The sequence below is a fragment of the Lacerta agilis genome, chromosome 8 (assembly GCF_009819535.1).
Source record: "Lacerta agilis isolate rLacAgi1 chromosome 8, rLacAgi1.pri, whole genome shotgun sequence".
In the NCBI taxonomy this organism is placed as follows: Eukaryota; Metazoa; Chordata; class Lepidosauria; order Squamata; family Lacertidae; genus Lacerta; species Lacerta agilis.
Window position 1 is genome coordinate 55849978 of NC_046319.1, and position 17614 is coordinate 55867591.

At 47.6% G+C, this 17614-nt stretch overlaps 1 protein-coding gene across 1 annotated transcript in view; it reads left to right on the top strand.

Moving 5' to 3' along the window:
* Positions 1-2882, top strand: part of ADGRB2 (adhesion G protein-coupled receptor B2) — a 115861-nt gene extending 112979 nt beyond the window's left edge. The window contains exons 28-30 of the mRNA XM_033157650.1: positions 102-206; positions 1397-1450; positions 1893-2882. Coding sequence (XP_033013541.1) covers positions 102-206; positions 1397-1450; positions 1893-2072 — 339 coding nt within the window. The 3' untranslated portion in view covers positions 2073-2882. The remainder of the gene's footprint in view (positions 1-101; positions 207-1396; positions 1451-1892) is intronic.
* The last annotated feature ends 14732 nt before the right edge of the window (positions 2883-17614 follow it).

Here is a 17614-nt window from a genome sequence, read left to right on the forward strand (position 1 = left end):
GTTGCTTTGGGGAGATGAGCTCCTGTGCCCACTGACTTCTCTGCTCTTTCTCTGCTCTCCCTCCATCCCCTCTTGTGACTTGTTGATTTAAAAATCTGCAGAAAGTCATGCATACAAGAAAGCGCCACTCAGAACTTTACCACGAGCTGAATCAAAAGTTCCACACACTGGACCGGTATCGGGCTCCAGCTACCAACGCAGCAAAGGTAAGAATGGGAGGAAAGCAAAGGAACACAATCATTAAGGCTCGGAGGGCATCTGGCAATAGTATTGAGCAGGGCTTAATCTGATTGGCGGGGGTTGGGTATGTGGCTCAAACTCAGCACCTGTTTTGAATGCCTCTGGAACATGTGACATAATGCTCCTGAGCATATGCAGAAGTCAGGGCAGATAAAATAATTTAATTGGTGCAACACAGATTTCACATTTGGGGTTTGTTTGGACAGGATGACCACTGATACGTTTTTAAAAGAAGGTTGCATTAAAACATGAAAGATAGAAAAGGGTCTCATGGCACCTTAAAAACTAGGAATCTTCTTATGGACCATTAAAGTCAACTTCTTGTTGAACAGAATTGAATTTCTTTGGGTCTGAATCAAGACAATGGTTTTCTCTCCCAATACTATACTCACCTGCTATATAGGAGGCATCCACAATAGGGTGTTTCTGAAGGAAGCTAAGAGGACATCGGGTTGTATCCAACTAAGTTTTACTCAGAGTTGACCTGCTGAAGTTAAAGAACTTAAGTTAGTCATGTCCAAACAGGACTAGCATTGCATCTAACCTATTTGTTTGCTTTGGCTTTTCTGCAACTAAATTATTTGCCAATTTCAGATAGTGTACATATCCCCAGCATTGTTTAGAGTTTGCTGTTGGTTTTATTTAGTTTTTATGCTCTTAACACTTGAGTGATGGATTTTGTTCTGTAAACCACTTTGGGGTCCTTGAATGGATTTTAATATATAAAACAATAAATAATTAGCCCAGCATTGCCAAATTGATTGTCACTTATCACTGCTGTTGGAAAAGGGTCGCTGTGCTTATCTTACATGTATTCTGGCTCTAACTGAACTGTCACTATCTGTACTTTTTCTGTTGGTTTTCCCCCTGACCAACCCTAACCATCCACACTGCTTACAATTCTACCCCTGTTACAACCATGTGCATAGCTAAGCTTGTGCCTGCAGCTGAGGGTGTTTAAAATGCAGATTAAATGTGGAGACAAGAAGAAAACACACTACCAAAGTGACATAGACTAGGAATTCTCCGATTCACCCATCCTCTGCTGAATTCCACACCAAGAAATACCGCATTTTGGGCCCAGGTTGAGTTGGATCACAGAGTGGGAGGGGAGGCATAGTCCGTGGGCTTAATTCTTCTTGTTGTTCTCACACAGAGAGAAAAGCGGTGGAGCGTCTCTTCAGGGAGTGGGGAGAAGAATATGCCTGGCGTAAGTTTTTGTTATCCTTTGATAATGGGAGAGAGGAAGAAAGAAGAGAGGTGCATTGTGGGAGAGGATTTGCTGGTGCTTGGCCACCTAATATACAAAGTAGGAAACAGGCCAAAGCCATCAAGAAGAGCACCTGTAGCTTCTAAAGCTATTGCTGAGTCCACAGGACACCAGAGAGCCTTGGCAAAGGCAACTGCTAGAATGTAGAGAATGCCACAGTCATGCTATGAAGGGTTTAGGACAGGATTCCAGTCTCACCTGGAGATACCAGAGATTGAACCTTTGGCAGGCATCCTTGTATGTGCTCTGCTACAGTCATTTGTGGGCCAGCCATTTTCAGCAGAAGCTGCTCTGTGTATCTTGTGCGGTTTATTTTTCACTCTGTAGCGTAACAGCACCCACACACCCACACACCCCTCGCTCTCTCTTCTTTCCCCAGCAGGAAGTCACCAGCCCAGAGAGCCGGCAGCAGAAGCAGAAGTCTTGGAGCACCTTCAAGGCCATGACGCTGAGCTCCCTGCCCTCCAAGCACCGGGAGAAACTGGAGCTGCACTCCGCTGACTGGGAGAAGCATTGCATGAGCCTGGATCTATCCGAGGGGGACTTCCAGACAGAAGTGTGAGCCTCGCGAACTCTGGGATTTATCGATCTATAAATATATATAAATATATATATATATTTTCACACTGACACTTTGGGAAAAGAAGACAAAAAGAGAAGACAGCTCCATCCCCTTCCGGTGGTTTTACTGAGGAAGGGGGCAGTTTTGGAAACAGTGGCCACCTCTTTAGTTGTTCCTCAAGAGGAGGAGGAGAGGGGGTGGGATAGCAGGAGCTGCACCCTCCCCAAGTGTCACAAAGGCACAGCCATGCACACACCCCACATAAGCACTTGCTCCACTTGGAGGTCATGAGGCGGGGAGGCATTCACACACAGAGAGAGAGACACACACACCTTCTGCCAGCCCCTCTTTTTTTCCCGTGCAGTGATTCACCGCCAGGATCCAAAAGCGCTCACACAATCACGCCAGCGGCTGTTCCGGCCTCAGGACTTGGAGGGGCAGGGGCAGGTTTCCCCCCACTTGGGGGCAAGAGAACCAACCTTAACTCTTTTCTATCTGGACCTTTCATCATGCCATGCACTGTGTGCACGGCCAGCAATCTGGGATAGACATCACCACTGCCCTGCGTCTCCCCGTTTGAGACTCGGCTCCTTGCACCGTCCTCCCTCCAGCACCAGATCTCCCTGCCTGGGCAGCGGGGGAGAAGACCTGGCTCCTTCTCTGCCCCATTCTGCCCCAGGTTGAATCTGAGTCTCCCTCCCTACCTGGAACACCCTCCCCACGTCTTCCTTCCCCATCCTCACCTGCTCTATCCCAGGCCGGGCGGGCGCTATGTTTGTTGGAAATAAAACATTCACTCTGTGAAACTTTTGCTGCTGTTTCGTTCTTGGTTTTACTGCTCTTTGACTGATGATGTAAGAACAAGCACACAATGCGCTGCCTTATACCAAGTCAGTATATGGCTTACGAAAATTCAGTAATGTACCAAAATTCAACACCTTCTAATACTTAAGAGTCTTAAATGATATTTACAATGCCAAAATAGCACACACAATTCAATATTTCAAAGCCAAGCAGTCCAATATTCTTGCAAGAAGTCCAAGCAGTGCTTTTTTCGGGGGGGGGCAGGGGACGTATACCCCTAAACATTTTGTGAATCTGAGTTTGGCCAAATTGAAGGGCAGTATTTCAATATGAGTAGGAAAATGAGAGTACCCCTAAAAAAAAATTGTAGGAAAAAAGCACTGAGTCCAAGAGAATAACTCTCTTATTTCTATATTTGTTGCTGATGTGATTCTGATGGAACTCCGGCAACAAGATAACTGAATATCAATCTCTGTTTCATAAATCTTCTTCTGGTCAGTCCAAAATGGAACTATGCAATGGCAATTGCTCAATCAAATAGATCAACTCCAGCCTTGAGAAGGCAACCTTTTCAGAGAGCAAAGCTGGCTCATGCTTGAGCCACTGTCCTTGTTTTTTTGCATTGACAGCGAAGTAGCAAAAACTGGGGGCTTACTGAACCCCCTAACAAGCCTCCATAATGGGTATTATTGGGCTGTCTTCAGCCTGGAAGGTAACACAGGTTGGGTAGGCTTGTTCTTCCTTAAAAATGTGAAGGTAATATTGTGTGCAATTTTGATCAGACCTCCTCAGTTTGTGACCTGCTAAGCCAAATGTAGCCCACCAGCTTGCTCTGGGGTCCTTCCAGATGCTTGAAAATGCAGGCTTCTGACCAGACAGAAAAACCAAAACATTAACTGAACCTTAGCTGCGTCACCATACCTGGTTAGTGGACTGCATTTTACTCAGAATCATAAAATCGTATAGTTGGAAGGGACCAAGAGGGTCATCTGTTCCAACCCCTTGCAATACAATAATATTTTGCCCAATGCGGCAATCGAACCCACAACCCTGAACTGTTCCTCATAAGGCTTGGTTTCCAGACCCTTGACCATCTCCTCTGCACACGTTCCAGCTTGTCGATATCTTTCTTAAATTGTGGTGCTTGTAACTGGGCACAGGACAGAACAGAGTGGTGCTATTACTTCCCGTGATCTGTATGCACTGTTGGTTGTGGCTCTCTGGTGTTTCAGACAGGGGACATTCCCAGCCCTATTTAGAGATGCGAGAGATCAAACTTGGGACAGATGCAAGTCTCAGGATTTTTGCACATCACAGAACCAGGATTCCTCTGGCTTCACACTACTTAGGTCATATATATCACAATGACAATGTATCTGAGTAAGGTTTTGCACACCCCTGGGCTGGCGCTGTTTATTTCTACTGGGCTCCAGAGTACCCTGAAAGGAAAATGACAAAATGACTGTGCATCTTCAGCTGTTCCGCATGTTTCCAGAGGCAGCAGGGAAGGCAAAAACTGTTTGACAATAAATACAGCCATCGGGGAGTTTGGAGAACACCTTCAGCCTGAGTCACCTTGTTAGAACAGATGGAAAGCAGCCACATTGGACTGGTTCCTTGGGAGGGCTCTGCTGCCAAGAGCAGGCTCTGCTTGGCAGCTGTTTCAGCGCAACACAAAAGGAAGAAGGGAAGAGCAGCGATTATTTATCCTTCCTTGCCCACAAAGAGGAGGAGGAGGAGGAGTCTAGAACTGCTGGCAATTTCCAACCCGGCTGCAGTTCAGAGTTTGCAGATTTGGTTGGGAAATGGTGTTTTCTGAAATGAGGGGAGGCACCAAACACATTCTGTGGCATATCCCACATGCCCCATCTGTCCACACCACCGCCCTGCCCTCCAATCAGGCCTTCAGATGGGGCTGAAGTAAAACAACTCACACGCCTCCCAATTCCAGCTGGTGAATCTAAAAGGCTCTTTCCATTATTATTTGGTGGGGGCACCCTTTGAACTAGTTTGTCTGGGTTGGGGGGGATCTTATTGGTGGTAGTGACTCCCCCCCCCTGCCATTTCTTTTTATCTACCTTCAGGTGTTTGCAATTTATCAAAAGATTTCTATCTTGGTTTTCATTTACAAAAGAAATTCTGAAGCAGTTCAGACAATAATAAAATGTAAGACTATCCAATAAAAAAATAATCAATAAAGTTAACACAATAACCAAGGCAAGTGGTTATTAACAATATTACGGATCAGGGAAAGCCTGGCTCAGGGTTCTGAATAGCAGCTCCCATCCTCCTCTCCCATTGGCCATGATGACAGGGGCTGATGGGATTTCTGAAGGGGCATGTGCTGGCTACCTGTGGCCCAAGTGAACAGGTATGTCTTTAACAACAGCAACAAAATTCTTATACCCTGCCCATCTGACTGGGCTGCCCCAGCCACTCTAGGCAGCTTTCAACAAAAATACAGAGGGAAAGAAAAATGATAACATAACATAACATAACATAACATAACATAACATAACATAACCATCAAGCCTTAAAAGCTTCCCCAAAAAGGGCTTCCTTCAGATGTCTATGAAAAGTTATATAGTTGTTTAACTTTTTGACAACTGCTGGGAAGATGTTCCACAGGGTGGGCGCCACTACTGAGAATGCCCTCTGCTTGGTTCCTTGTAATTTTGCTTCTCGTAATGGGGAAACTGCCAGAAGGCCCTCCGAGCTGGGCATCAGTGTCCAGGCTGAACAATGGGGGTGGAGGCGCTCCAGCAGGTATACAGGGATGAAGCCATTTAGGGATTTAAAGGTCAACACCAACACTTTGAACTGTGCTCAGAAACATACCGTAAGACAACGTAGATCTTTTAGGACCAGTGTTATATGGTCCCAGCAGCTGCTCCTAGTCACCAGTCTAGCTGCCACATTCTGGATTAGTTGTAGTTTCTGAGTCACCTTCAAAGGTAGCCCCATGTAGAGCGCATTGCAGTAGTTCAAGCAGAAGATAACCAGACCATGTACTACTCTGGCGAGACATGGTTGGTGTTCACCAGATCTCAATAAGGAAGCGTATTCCTCATGGCAAGTGCTACCATGGAGAAGCCCCTCCCCTGTGCCCCTACCAGATGGGTGTCTGAAGGGTATTGTATGGTCAAGAGGACCCCAACCACAGACCAGAGAACAGTCTCTCAGATAACATGGTCCTCTTAGATAACAAGACTAACACCTTAAACCTGGCTTGGCTGCAAACAAGACAGCTCATTCAGTGCAAGAGATTATGAGTTGCCCAACAGGGTGCCTGACTGTGAGATCCCAACTCCCATTCACCCCAGTCACCATTGTCCAGTGATCAGAGATTGTGGGAGTGGCAGCTCTGCAATGTCTGCTATAAAGCAGTAGGGCCACATTACTTTCTGGGGAACCTTATGGGGCCACATGCCAGTGGTAGTCAGGGCCAGAGGGGGAAATGGTTAGAGCAGGGGTCAGCATACTTTTTCAGCAGGGGGGCGGTCCACTGTCCCTCAGACCTTGTGGGGGGGCCAGACTATATTTTGAAGGAGGTGGGGAGAACAAATAAAAGGACACATTCTACTCATGTAAAAACACGCTGATTCCCAGACTGTCCACGGACCAGATTTAGAAGGCGATTGGGCCGGATCCGGCCCCCGGGCCTTAGTTTGCCTTCCCATGGGTGAAAGATGAAAATGTGACTTTTGTTTTTACACACGCCCCCTCTGTCATCCATCCAGGCAAGCAAGAAATATATTCAGAGTTCAAGGATACATTTGCAGCCAAACACCAAAATACCGGGAGGGAACGAAGCAGAGCCATTGTGAGGGGTGTGGCTGAGGAGGAGGTGTAACCCAAGCAGAGTCCCGAGGGCCAAAGAGGGAGGCCAGAAGGCCACATTTGACCCCTAGGCCTGAGGTTCCCCACCCCTGTTCTAAAGTGTATAGGGTTCCTGTGGTCAGTCAGGGTAACTGGTTGCTGAGGTATGTCCCAAGCTCCCCCTCTGTACTGCTGTGAGCCACCTGCCTGTCTGCTGGTCTGCTCTAGTTATTTGTCAGCCAAAAGCCCAGAAGCTGCATGTCAGTGTGTGTGTGAGAGAGAGGGGGGGAAGGGAGAGAGAGAGAGATGTGGGTGGTTGGGTGGGTGTCGGGAATGCTCTTGTTTAATATTGTTATCAATGCCTCTGAAGTTGCAAGGCTGAAAGGAAAGCCGCCTCGTTTTCAGCCTCCATTTGAGACTGGTTCACCCACGGCCATGTAGAGGTACCACTAAATTTTGACCAAAGCAGAATTTCCTCAGTTAAACCATCCAAGGAATTTTGAGTGGGGGGGAAAGAATGTTGATAAGAATGAAATTTCTCAGGCAGACTGTCATACAACCCTGCCTGAGATGAAGAGAGGACATAAATGTAGATTGAGGCAAATGGTGCTGGAAGCAGTTGGTGCCACCACTGCCTCTGACCATCAAACCCTTGGGAGACGGGGGCTGGAGGAAAAGGCCCCCACCCAGGGACTGAAGTTGATAAGGCCAAGGGCAGAAGTTGCCACCAGATATGTCCAACGTGAAATGTCCAGGTGAATTCAGACATTCCCAAATCTAAAGCAGCCTTCTCCCGAATTTGGAATTGTAGTTCAAAACAACCAGAGGACACCAATTTGTGGAAGGCTAATCTAATGCACCCTAAGGAAAGCCAAAAAAGCATTTCAATACAACTTGTGAGTTTTTCTTAGAGAGGTTTGAGACATTCCTACAAACACAGTCCTCATCTGACAGATGCCCTTGAATAGGTGATTCAGGATCAAACTCCTGTACAGCATTGCACTGCCTCACAAGCAATTATTTGCAACGTCTTTCCTATGACACAATCAGCTATGATGGTAGGCAGCAAACATGGAAGGGACTCTGAATTTGGACTGGTGGAGAGTTGGGTTCAAATCTCTGCTCAGCCACAAAGTTCACTGGACTCAGCACTGTTTCTTAGCCTAGCCTACCCTGACGGGGTGTTGTTGGGATAAAATGGAGCAGGAGAAGAGGCGTGGATCACACATTCACCAATTCCTTGGTGGAAGATCTGTGTATAACAGATTAAACAAATAACCAAGCAATGCATATTTGTGTGAGAAAGAGCTCCTGGCTCCAAACTCCTCTGGAGTGGGTGACCCTCTTAGTAACCCTCTTTTATCCCATGTCTTCTTGCGTTCATTCGCCTTGCCACTTCCTCCCTCCTGCCTTTCTCCTCTCGTCACAAGCACCAAGAGATTGAGCTGGCATGGCAGAAAGGTTGCATGTCGGCTCTTCCATTCACTTGGCAGGGAGTCAGGCAGTTGCCCCCATGGATTCGGGCAAATGCATTTTCATTTTCCTCCTGGAAAATGAAAAGGCGGGCCATTACCTAGGGAGGGAGCTGACCCCTTTTTCTGAAGGGAGAAAGGAAAGGAGGGTGTGAGGCTCCCATCACTCAGCAACATAATGGATGGCTTGGCTCTAGGGCCAGAGACCAGTCTTGGCTCTTAATCGAGAGCACGCACATGCAGGCACGCGTAAGTGTGCTTTGTGCCTTGAGTTACAATTCAATTTTTTAATATTTCAGATGGCTCAGGAATAGAATGGAACAAATCACCCACACAGACAGACGTGGCTTTTTATTTCTTTTGAATAACAGGACTGCCCTTGAACACGGAGACAGGAGTGAATGTGTGTGTTTGTGTGTTGTTGGAACCACCTTTGGCACCTTTGTACCTTGAACTCCATCTCCGTGGTTGGGGGTTTGTGGTGCTTAACATGATGCTGCCTGATACTCACTCTTCTGCCAGAGTCCCAGGGCACACGAAAGCTGCCCCCCACAACAAACAACCCACCAGGCTGGATGCAGCACAACAGCTGTGCACAGTGCTCCACCCGAGGCTCGATGAGCCCACCTGGGTCTGCTAGAATGACTGCTCAGATAAAACTGCTGGTTGCTGCTGGCTTGGGTCTGCAGAAAGGAATAAATAAACTTAAAATGTGAGGTTGCCGAGTATCCAACAGGCCACAAAATGGGGCACATGGGCTGCATTCAGCTTGGTGGGCTAAAGGCTTCTAAAAACAAACACATCTGCAATCTAAGCAACGGATGTAACTGTTCTTTTGGTACAATGGGCTAGTTTTGACATGCACTCACATATCCTCCGTCCAGGCAAGCAAGAAGCATGGTCGGACTTCCAGGATACTTCCCAGTCAGGCAAACACACTCAAGGCATTTGAAAAACAAGTCCATTAGGGGGTGCAGCCTGCAGAGAGTCTCAAAGGCTAGACAGAGAGACCCAGAGGGCTATAATTGGCCTCTGGTCCTGAGGGACCCAATTCCTGGAGTATGAAAAGACGCCGCCACTCACACCTCATCCTCTCCCTCGAGCAGGTGGTGGGCTCAGAGAAAGAGGAGGCCTGCTAGGCAGCAGTAACAGCAGTGAAGCAGAGGTGGGCAACTGACTCAGGGAGGGGGCACCTGATGAAAAGCACTTGCCTAATGCCCTACCCATCCTGGAGCCAGCTCTAGCGTAATGCACCAAGGAGCTTGAACTAGAGAACCTGGCAACAGGGGGCAGGTGATTTAACTCCCTGCTCCACTGGGGCAGTCTGTAGACTGAAGGAGAGAATAGTCCATTACAGCACCCCTGGAGGGGTACTGCATCTTATCAGCCCAGCCAGACCAGGTGATCTGAAGAGCCAAGGGCAAATGACCCAGCCTAACTGTTGACTGAGGCTTGGCCACTTGGTTGGTGCAACTCTGGTTATAGAGACAGATAAGAAGGTCTCCCTTCCCTGCCCCTTGGACACCTGTCTTTTTGGAACAGGACCACCTGTCCTGGCTCTCCCCATCTGATGAACTGGAACTCATGACAAAACAAAACAAAACAAAACCCCATCCATTTTTGGATTAGAATAGGACATAAGGCAAGTCCCAGGTTGCAAGGCTGAGTGATTGCACGAGGAGTCAAAGGCACAAGCTCAGATGACATGGCCCCTCTACCTTTCTTTGAAAGAGAGGGTTGGCACAGCATTTAACAGCTGGAATCCCATGACTGGGCAAGGAAATGGGCACTCCTTCTAGTAGGCCGGCAAGGGAGAGGTTTCTGTGCACTGGCATCTTTTGCCTGCTTGGAATGTGTCCTTAAACTGTGACAGCATCTTCCTTGCCTGGACTGAGAGGGTTTACTGGGGGAGGGGAAGCTGAGAGGTGTGCAGAAATATCCCACTGCTGCATGGCTGGAATGGGTCACAACTGTACAAAAGTCTCATCCGTTGCTCTGTCTCCTTTGCCATTTGTCACACCCACCGCTGGCATGTGGCCCTCCCCTGAAAGCTCCAGATGAGGGTATGCTGCCTCAGGTTATCCACCCTGAACTAGAATAATACAAGTCCACCACAGTGTCACAGTTTTAAATGAAGATAGATATGTCAAGAGAGCACCAGCAAAGAAATGGGAAATGGATTGGATTGTCATAGCACAAGAGATGACCTCTCAAAAGTTCCTTTTTTCACACACACCCGAACTATGTGTGAATCTAAACACGCCCACACCCACAAAAACACATGACTCTTCAATATCAACATCCCTAAATAATATTTTTGGACATAATCATGGATCCAGTTTTAATATTATTGAAAGTTATTTTTTTTACAAAAAGTAATGGGCTGCCTGATCCCCCTGTTCATTCCAGTCTCCTCTCTTAGCTAGGCATGTCCTTCATCTACCCATATAAACTAACGATATAATTTCCCTCCCTTCTGTCCCCCAACTCAGAGAATATTAGATGAAATCTCCACACCCCACCCCAATTTTGATGTGTTTGGGGTGAGTCCTGAGAGCCAGGTAGACAGGAGTGGAGAGCTACATTTGGCCCCTGAGTCTAATATTCCCCATCCCAGGTGAGACATCCAGCCAAACCAGGCCAATAAGAAGCATTCCTATCATTAGGGCACCAGCCTAGGAACACTGGCTGGAGGTGGGCAGGGGGGAGCTACCACCAATACCTTCCTGTTCCCTGGCATATGCCACCTGAGGTGGTTGCCTTACTGTGCCTCATGGCAGGACCCGTCCTGCACACTATGAACCCCTCTTCCACCTGCCTTCCCTCCTCATTATGGAGGCTTCCTCCTTCTTTCTCCCTCTGCTCTCTTCTCTGTTATTCTCCTCCAGTGCCAGTTTATTCATTTCAGCCCCATTAGGGAACTGAAAAGCAAAAAAACAGGAAACACCACCCGACTGCAAATGGACTCATTCTTTTAAAGGAGAGAGATGCTGGTCTAATTGCTCTCGGATGCAGAAAGAGATGCATCTGGAATGCAGGAGAAGGGAACAGTGGAGTTAAAAAAAAAAAAAGCTCCACAATCAGATCAACTCTCCTTTGGAGCCATTTCTGAGAACAGAATTGTGGGGGTCTCTTTCTCTTCCCATCCCACCCCCCAATGCAGTTCCATCTACAGTAGACTATTTGGTGATAAATGTCTTACATCCTCTAGAGCTGGTAATTTCAACCTTTTCAGACCCAGGCCCCACTTCTAACCCAAACATGCATTTGGCAAACCATTTTGTAATCTTTTACCACATGTTTGCATGGTGGTAGTGCTCCTGTTGCGATCCACCTTGGATCAGGTCATGTCCCACCAGTGGATCCCGACCCACTAGATGAAGACCAGAATTCTAGAGATGTACAAAACTCCCTTCAAGAAGTTTTGCTTATCTCATCCACAGTCTTAACCTACAGTAATTCCCGTGCATTTCTTGCCTGCACTGGACCATCTAAATGCACCTCAAATTTCACAACCTCAAGCTGTGTGGAACTCACACGGCCAATTTTATTGAAATTCCATTCCTACCCTGCAAAAACTAATAATCCTAGAGTTGTTTTGCCTGGGCAGAATTCTTCATATACATCTCAAATTTAGCTTTTGGGCAGTATAGATTGCCAATTTTTACTGTTATACCTCAAGTATTACAGCCAAGCTGGTTTCTTCAAGAGCAAACAAACAAACAAAAAACAAGGCCAGACTTACTATGTGCTCTACTTGCTACAACATTTCAGTATCCCCACCTCTTTAACCATAGTGTTTCTGTGATCCATGCTATGCAAAGCAGTAGTTTTTCTTATGGAAAACTGGGGAAATCACTATGCAATGCCCTTCAACAAATTCAGTGCTCTTTAACTAAATATAATGCACTTTAAATGATTTCATGTGCACTGCCAGGGCCAATGGTCACGAATTAGTCTTCTACCAAAATGTTAGCATACAGGGAGATAAAAGGAACCACAGGATGATGAGCTTTTCCCTGTTGTTGTTGTTGTTGTTGTTGTTGTTGTTGTTGTTGTTGTTGTTGTTGTTGTTGTCTTGGTGATCTCACCTACTTTTAGTTGTAACTAATTGCTTCTACTCATTGCCAGGTGTTTTCCATGACCAATGACAGTGCCTGTCCTGTGTTGGCCCCCTCTCACCCTGCCTACGTTCCCTCCTCCATTTTGCCAAATGGAAGCAGCAGGTGTTGGAACTGCTGCCATTTTTTGCTTTCCAACTACATTCTGGAGTGATGCTACACCAGAGGGTTGTGGGAACATCAAAACAATGGGTGGTTCACAGGCACCTGTTGCAGATCATGGGATCTGCTTGCAAGGCAACTTGGGGGGGGGGGCTGCCAGTGCTGTGAGGGGCCGACGGAGGGCAATTTGCCACCGGCCTCCTTGTACCTGGAGCCACCAGCTTTGCCCTCTTTATTATTATTATTATTATGAATCACTTTGATCGGCATTTGTCAGAAAGTGGCCAAAAAGCTCTGCAAGTGCATTCTGGGACTGACCCAACAGGTTCTGGGGCAGAGCTTTGTAAAACCCTCTGCATGATCCCCTAAGCAGAAAGTGCTGGTTTTTGGGTGGGGGTTGGACTGCAGAGATCACCCTGCCCTCTGTTGCCTTTGTGTTGTGAATGAAAAGCCCCTTCATCTTCTGCAGGTTCATTACCTTCCCATTACAGCTCCTCTCATCCCTCATTGGGCCAGGGAGCTGGTGCTCTGGGGAAAAACCAATCCCTCTAAATTATGTCTCCTGCTGCTGCTGCTGCAGCAGCAATGTTGTTCACCTATTTCATCTGGCTGACATGATAGTGGGGAGGGCAAGAGGCCAGCGCTCTTCTTTTCGCCTCGCAAGAATAGAAATATTGCAGGAAAAGGGCAGGGCAGTGGGGTTCCCCCCAACAGTGACATCTCAAGTGCCAAAGATCCCCCACCCCTGATTTAAAGGTCAAAGCCAACACTTAGTGTCGGGCCCCTTTGACTGGGGCCATATGTGCCAATCACTGTGCATGCACAAGCAGAATTCTACTGCACTGTCTTCAAGGGCAGCCCCATGTAGAATACATGACTACTCTCTACTGGATTACGGAAGCAAGGTCCAATCCCTCTAAATACAGCTGGCACCAGCTCTCTGACCAAGCTACTGGCTGATCCCTGAGCTGCGCTGCAATTCTTCACCTGATGCTGTGCAACAGTGCCTTAGTGGTCCCCAGTGGAGCCTCTGAGCCCTGAGGTCAGAAACAGAGATTGTCTGCCACTTGTATGATGCCGATACCCAGGGGTTTGCTAGGAAACAGTTCAACGTCTTGCTGCTTCTCATACAACATGGGAAGTTTTATGGATCTTGTCTCCGGCTGAGGCTGCCGGTAGATCTAGGGATGCTGAAGTCAATTACCCTCTTTGGCGCTTGGCCAGGCTGCAGAGCCTGCTGCCTTTTAGCATTTATGAATGTTGCTGTGGCTTTCTTTAATGACCACCCAGAGGTCAGGGCCAGTTGGCGCTCGCTGTCTTTGGAGAGGTGACTCTCCGAAGCTGGTGCATTGTTACCGTTCACGGCAACACATAGTGAACTGTGTGTACAAGTGTGGGGGCAGGGAGAAGCGCTGCCAAAGAGCTGCCACCCCCTGCTTATAAGATTTATCCCTCAAATAAACTCCCAAGAAACAAACACTAATGGATCAGAGGCCGAAGGGCTGCAGATTGCTAACTCCACAAGGAAATAGGATTGATAGAGAATGATTTTTTTCGTAAGAACATCCTGCTAAATCATCCCTCTAAACCCAATGACAGCGAGACAGTGCTGTGTAGTGGTTTGAGCAGCATTAATTAAGTTGTCAGGTGGGCTTAGCTCCCCGATCCATCATCCTTAAGCCACCGCTGGTCCTGCATATCGCTAGCTGTTCTCAGTAGCCCTCGGCCCAGTCAGCCCTACCTGCTGGGTATCTGTTGTGCTGTGGGGGTGACAATGAAGTTTCTGGGGGTGACTTGGGCCTCAGAGTTGGGTCGTGGGCCATGAGTTTGGATTCAGGAGCCAGGCATGACTAGCCAGTGGTCGGAATCAACAAGCCAGACTGTGAAGGTTTCTAAACAGAGGTCAGAGAGCCATCTGCCAGGGATTCTTTAACTGTGGTTCCTGCTTTGCAGGGGGTTCAACTAGATGACCCTTGAGATCCCTTCCAACTGCACAGTTCCATGGTTTTATGACTAGATAACAGACTAGAGGGCAAGAGCAAGCCAGGAGTCAGGAGCAAAAAGCAAGGGGTGCAGGAATACAGGGTTGCATTCAGTCCTACTCAGAGTTAGACTCATTTAAACCTAAACTAGCTGTGCCTATTTATGCCAATGGGTTTCCTCTGAGTAGGATTAGCACTGAATACGCAAAGGAAGGAAACAGCCTTATAGTCAGACCCTTGGTTCATCTGCCTCAGTATTGTCTCTACTGACTGGCAGCAGCACTTAGGCAGGGAATTCCAGCCCTAACTGCAGATGCTACTGGGGACTGAAGCTTGGATCTTCCACATGAGCTATGGCCCTTCCTTAAAAGGAGGGCCAAAGAACAACTCAGGGTGCAGGAACAAACCAGAGCTTAGGGAGACCTGATGCCATGAACTGGCAGGACAAGGGGAAGGAGGAAGACGATCCCAGTGAGGGGTGTAGCTGGGGCTGGGACACACCGGGGCAAGCAGGGGATGGGGAAGTAAGTACTCACAGGGTGATGAAGGATGGCAAAGGGATGGGTATCCGTGAGCAGGAACCACAGCAGGAAGACCCATCACCAGAGCCAAAGGGACCACTGTCTCCGTTAACACGGTGGGCTCTGAGGCATAGGGAGCAGGAGGGGTGCTCCAGGAGGCTGAGTCAGGCAAGGGCCCACAGCCCAGCTCCCTAGCTAGCCAGGTGGGGCTTGCTAGCTCTGGGAGGAGGGATGTGATTCCTCAGCTGGAGTAGGAACAGGTGAGGGTCCCATGCCTCGTCAAGCCCAGATGCTGCAATCAGCATAGAAGGGCAGCAGATCCGTGTCTGCTCAACTGCCCATGTTGATGGACCTCAGCTTGGATGTTCTAGGATCTCTGTGGGACTATGTTTTGGTCTGACCTTTGGACTGACTGGGGACTGGGGACGTGATATATGGAATTGCTGCCAGGTAGTCCAGGGGTTCGGGACACCTTATTGTTCATGTATGACTCAGCTGCAAAAGGAAGCTGTTTATACGCTTGCCTGCTGAGAGAAAGCCAGTGGTCAGTCTGCATGGGCAGAGTCAATCCAGAAGGTTTTGAAGAAGGCAACTGTCAGCAGTTCAGTGGCTCAGCACATGGCCACTAAGTGACAGTGGTACTCAGGGTTTCAGACAAGGGGCATTCCCAGCTCTTCCTGGGGATGCTGGGGATTGAACCTGGGGACCTTTGTGTGCAAAGCAGATGCTCCACCACTGAGCTACAGCCTTTCTCTGAAGATACCAGCTAATTGGCCAGAAGGAAGATGGCAGGAGCATGCTGGATTGGTTGTGTCAGTGGCCTCTCCAGACTGCTGCTGTTGTGGAATACATCAGCAGCAGCAACAACAACAAAGCATCAACATAAGAGTAATGCATTAGTGGTGGGTTTATACTGGACTGTCTACTCATCATTCGGCTTTATTAGTTGTTCTGTGATTCTTCCCCAATTGACATGATTGCCATCTAGAGGGACAGGATTTAAGCAGGAACATAAGAACCTAATGCTGCTGGATCAGGCCAGTGGCTCATCTAGTCCAGCATCCTGTTCTCACAGTGGCCAACCAGATGCCTGTGGGAAACCCACAACCAAGATTTGAGCACAAGTGCTTTCTCCCTTGCTGTGTTTTCCAGCAACCAGTATTCGGATGCATTCCTGCCTTCAGCTGTGTAGGCAGAGCATAGGTATCATGGCTAATACCCCTCTCCTCCAGGAAATGACAGGATATGCACTAGTTGGAAGCAAAGCAGTAAGTCTGCCCTGAAAGTTTTGCAGATAATAATAATAATAATAATAATAATAATAATAATAATAATATTCTTTATACCCCGCCAATCTGGCTGGGTTTCCCCAGCCACTCTGAGTGGCTTCCAACAAAATATTAAAAATACATTAAAACATGTCATTAAAAACTCCCCTAAACAGGGCTGCCTTCAGGTGTCTTCTGTACTGAGTATTGAGACCAAGGTCATGTATGACCACCCTGGAAACATCATGGGCCCAAGTCATTATAAATACACCATAAACAGGACGTCTGGAGCGGCCCCTGATGGGCCCAGCTGCCTGGCTAATTTCCTCTGACGAAGCCATCCATCTTTTTCTTCCTTGCCTTTCCTGATGGCTCTCTCTTTGCCAACGCTTTGCAACAGAAATATTTAGTTTGCAACCATCAGCAGTTCGGGAAGTCTGGGGAAGAAATCCCTGAACCTCAAAGGAGGCCAAGAACGAGAATAAATGGATAGCTTATTTTAGTGAAAGTGAATTTTTTATATATATAAAAGTTGTATATTGGTGTACGTGCATCTCTGCTGAGGGAGTGGAGGAGGTGCTAACGAGGGTGAGAAATGCTGTTTATTTCCCAGCTCACGCTTTCACTTGGAGGGCCTGCGTAATTAGAATGTAACCAGTTAAATAATGTATGGCCATCCGGAGGGAATTCGCCTACCTGTGCATATGTGAGCAGGGCTTTCTCTGTGGGTAGGAGAGTTCCCAAGCATGCCGTCCATCGGCCCCCCGCACCCCCACTGCTCCATATTCCTTCCACAAGGGGATTGATTTGCAGGAAAGTGCAGCCTTATTGCTTGCAGAAAGGTCCTCCAACTCTGCCAGATCATCTGTACCTTAACCAGATAAAAATTAGAAATACAAACACTTGGGAACTGCATCATTCATCATGCATGCACGTAAATCTTAGGAAGAATTAGTGCTTGTTTTCCGGGCCCTGCGCTTCACCCTTTTGTACAGTGTGTGTTAGTGGGGACGTGCTAAATAAATCAACATTTTTGGTTTTGTTTATTTTTTAAAGGGAGGCTTACAGGTACTACAGGCTGCAAAGCTGTAATTAGAAGTAACAGGGTTACAATCTAAATATGTATGATTTAGAAACTGCATTTGAGCCGAAATCCCTATAGCAGTCCTGTGGGGTAGACCTATGTTATCCTCATATTGAAGATAGGGGCACTGAGGCTGAGAGGTAGGAGACTCCTTAAGGCCAATGAGTGAGCTGCTGGCTGAGCCGTGAAGTGAGCGCTTCCTGATTTGGAGATCACACTTGGAAAGTAGGAGAAGCTTCCCCCACCCCAGCCAACAGTATATTCAGGGATGGTTGTCAATGTGCGATCTGGAAAATGCTTCCCAAGTTTCTATGCAAATGCATAGAAGCCAGTCAGGGAAGCCAGTCAGGCCCACACTTTGAGATAATG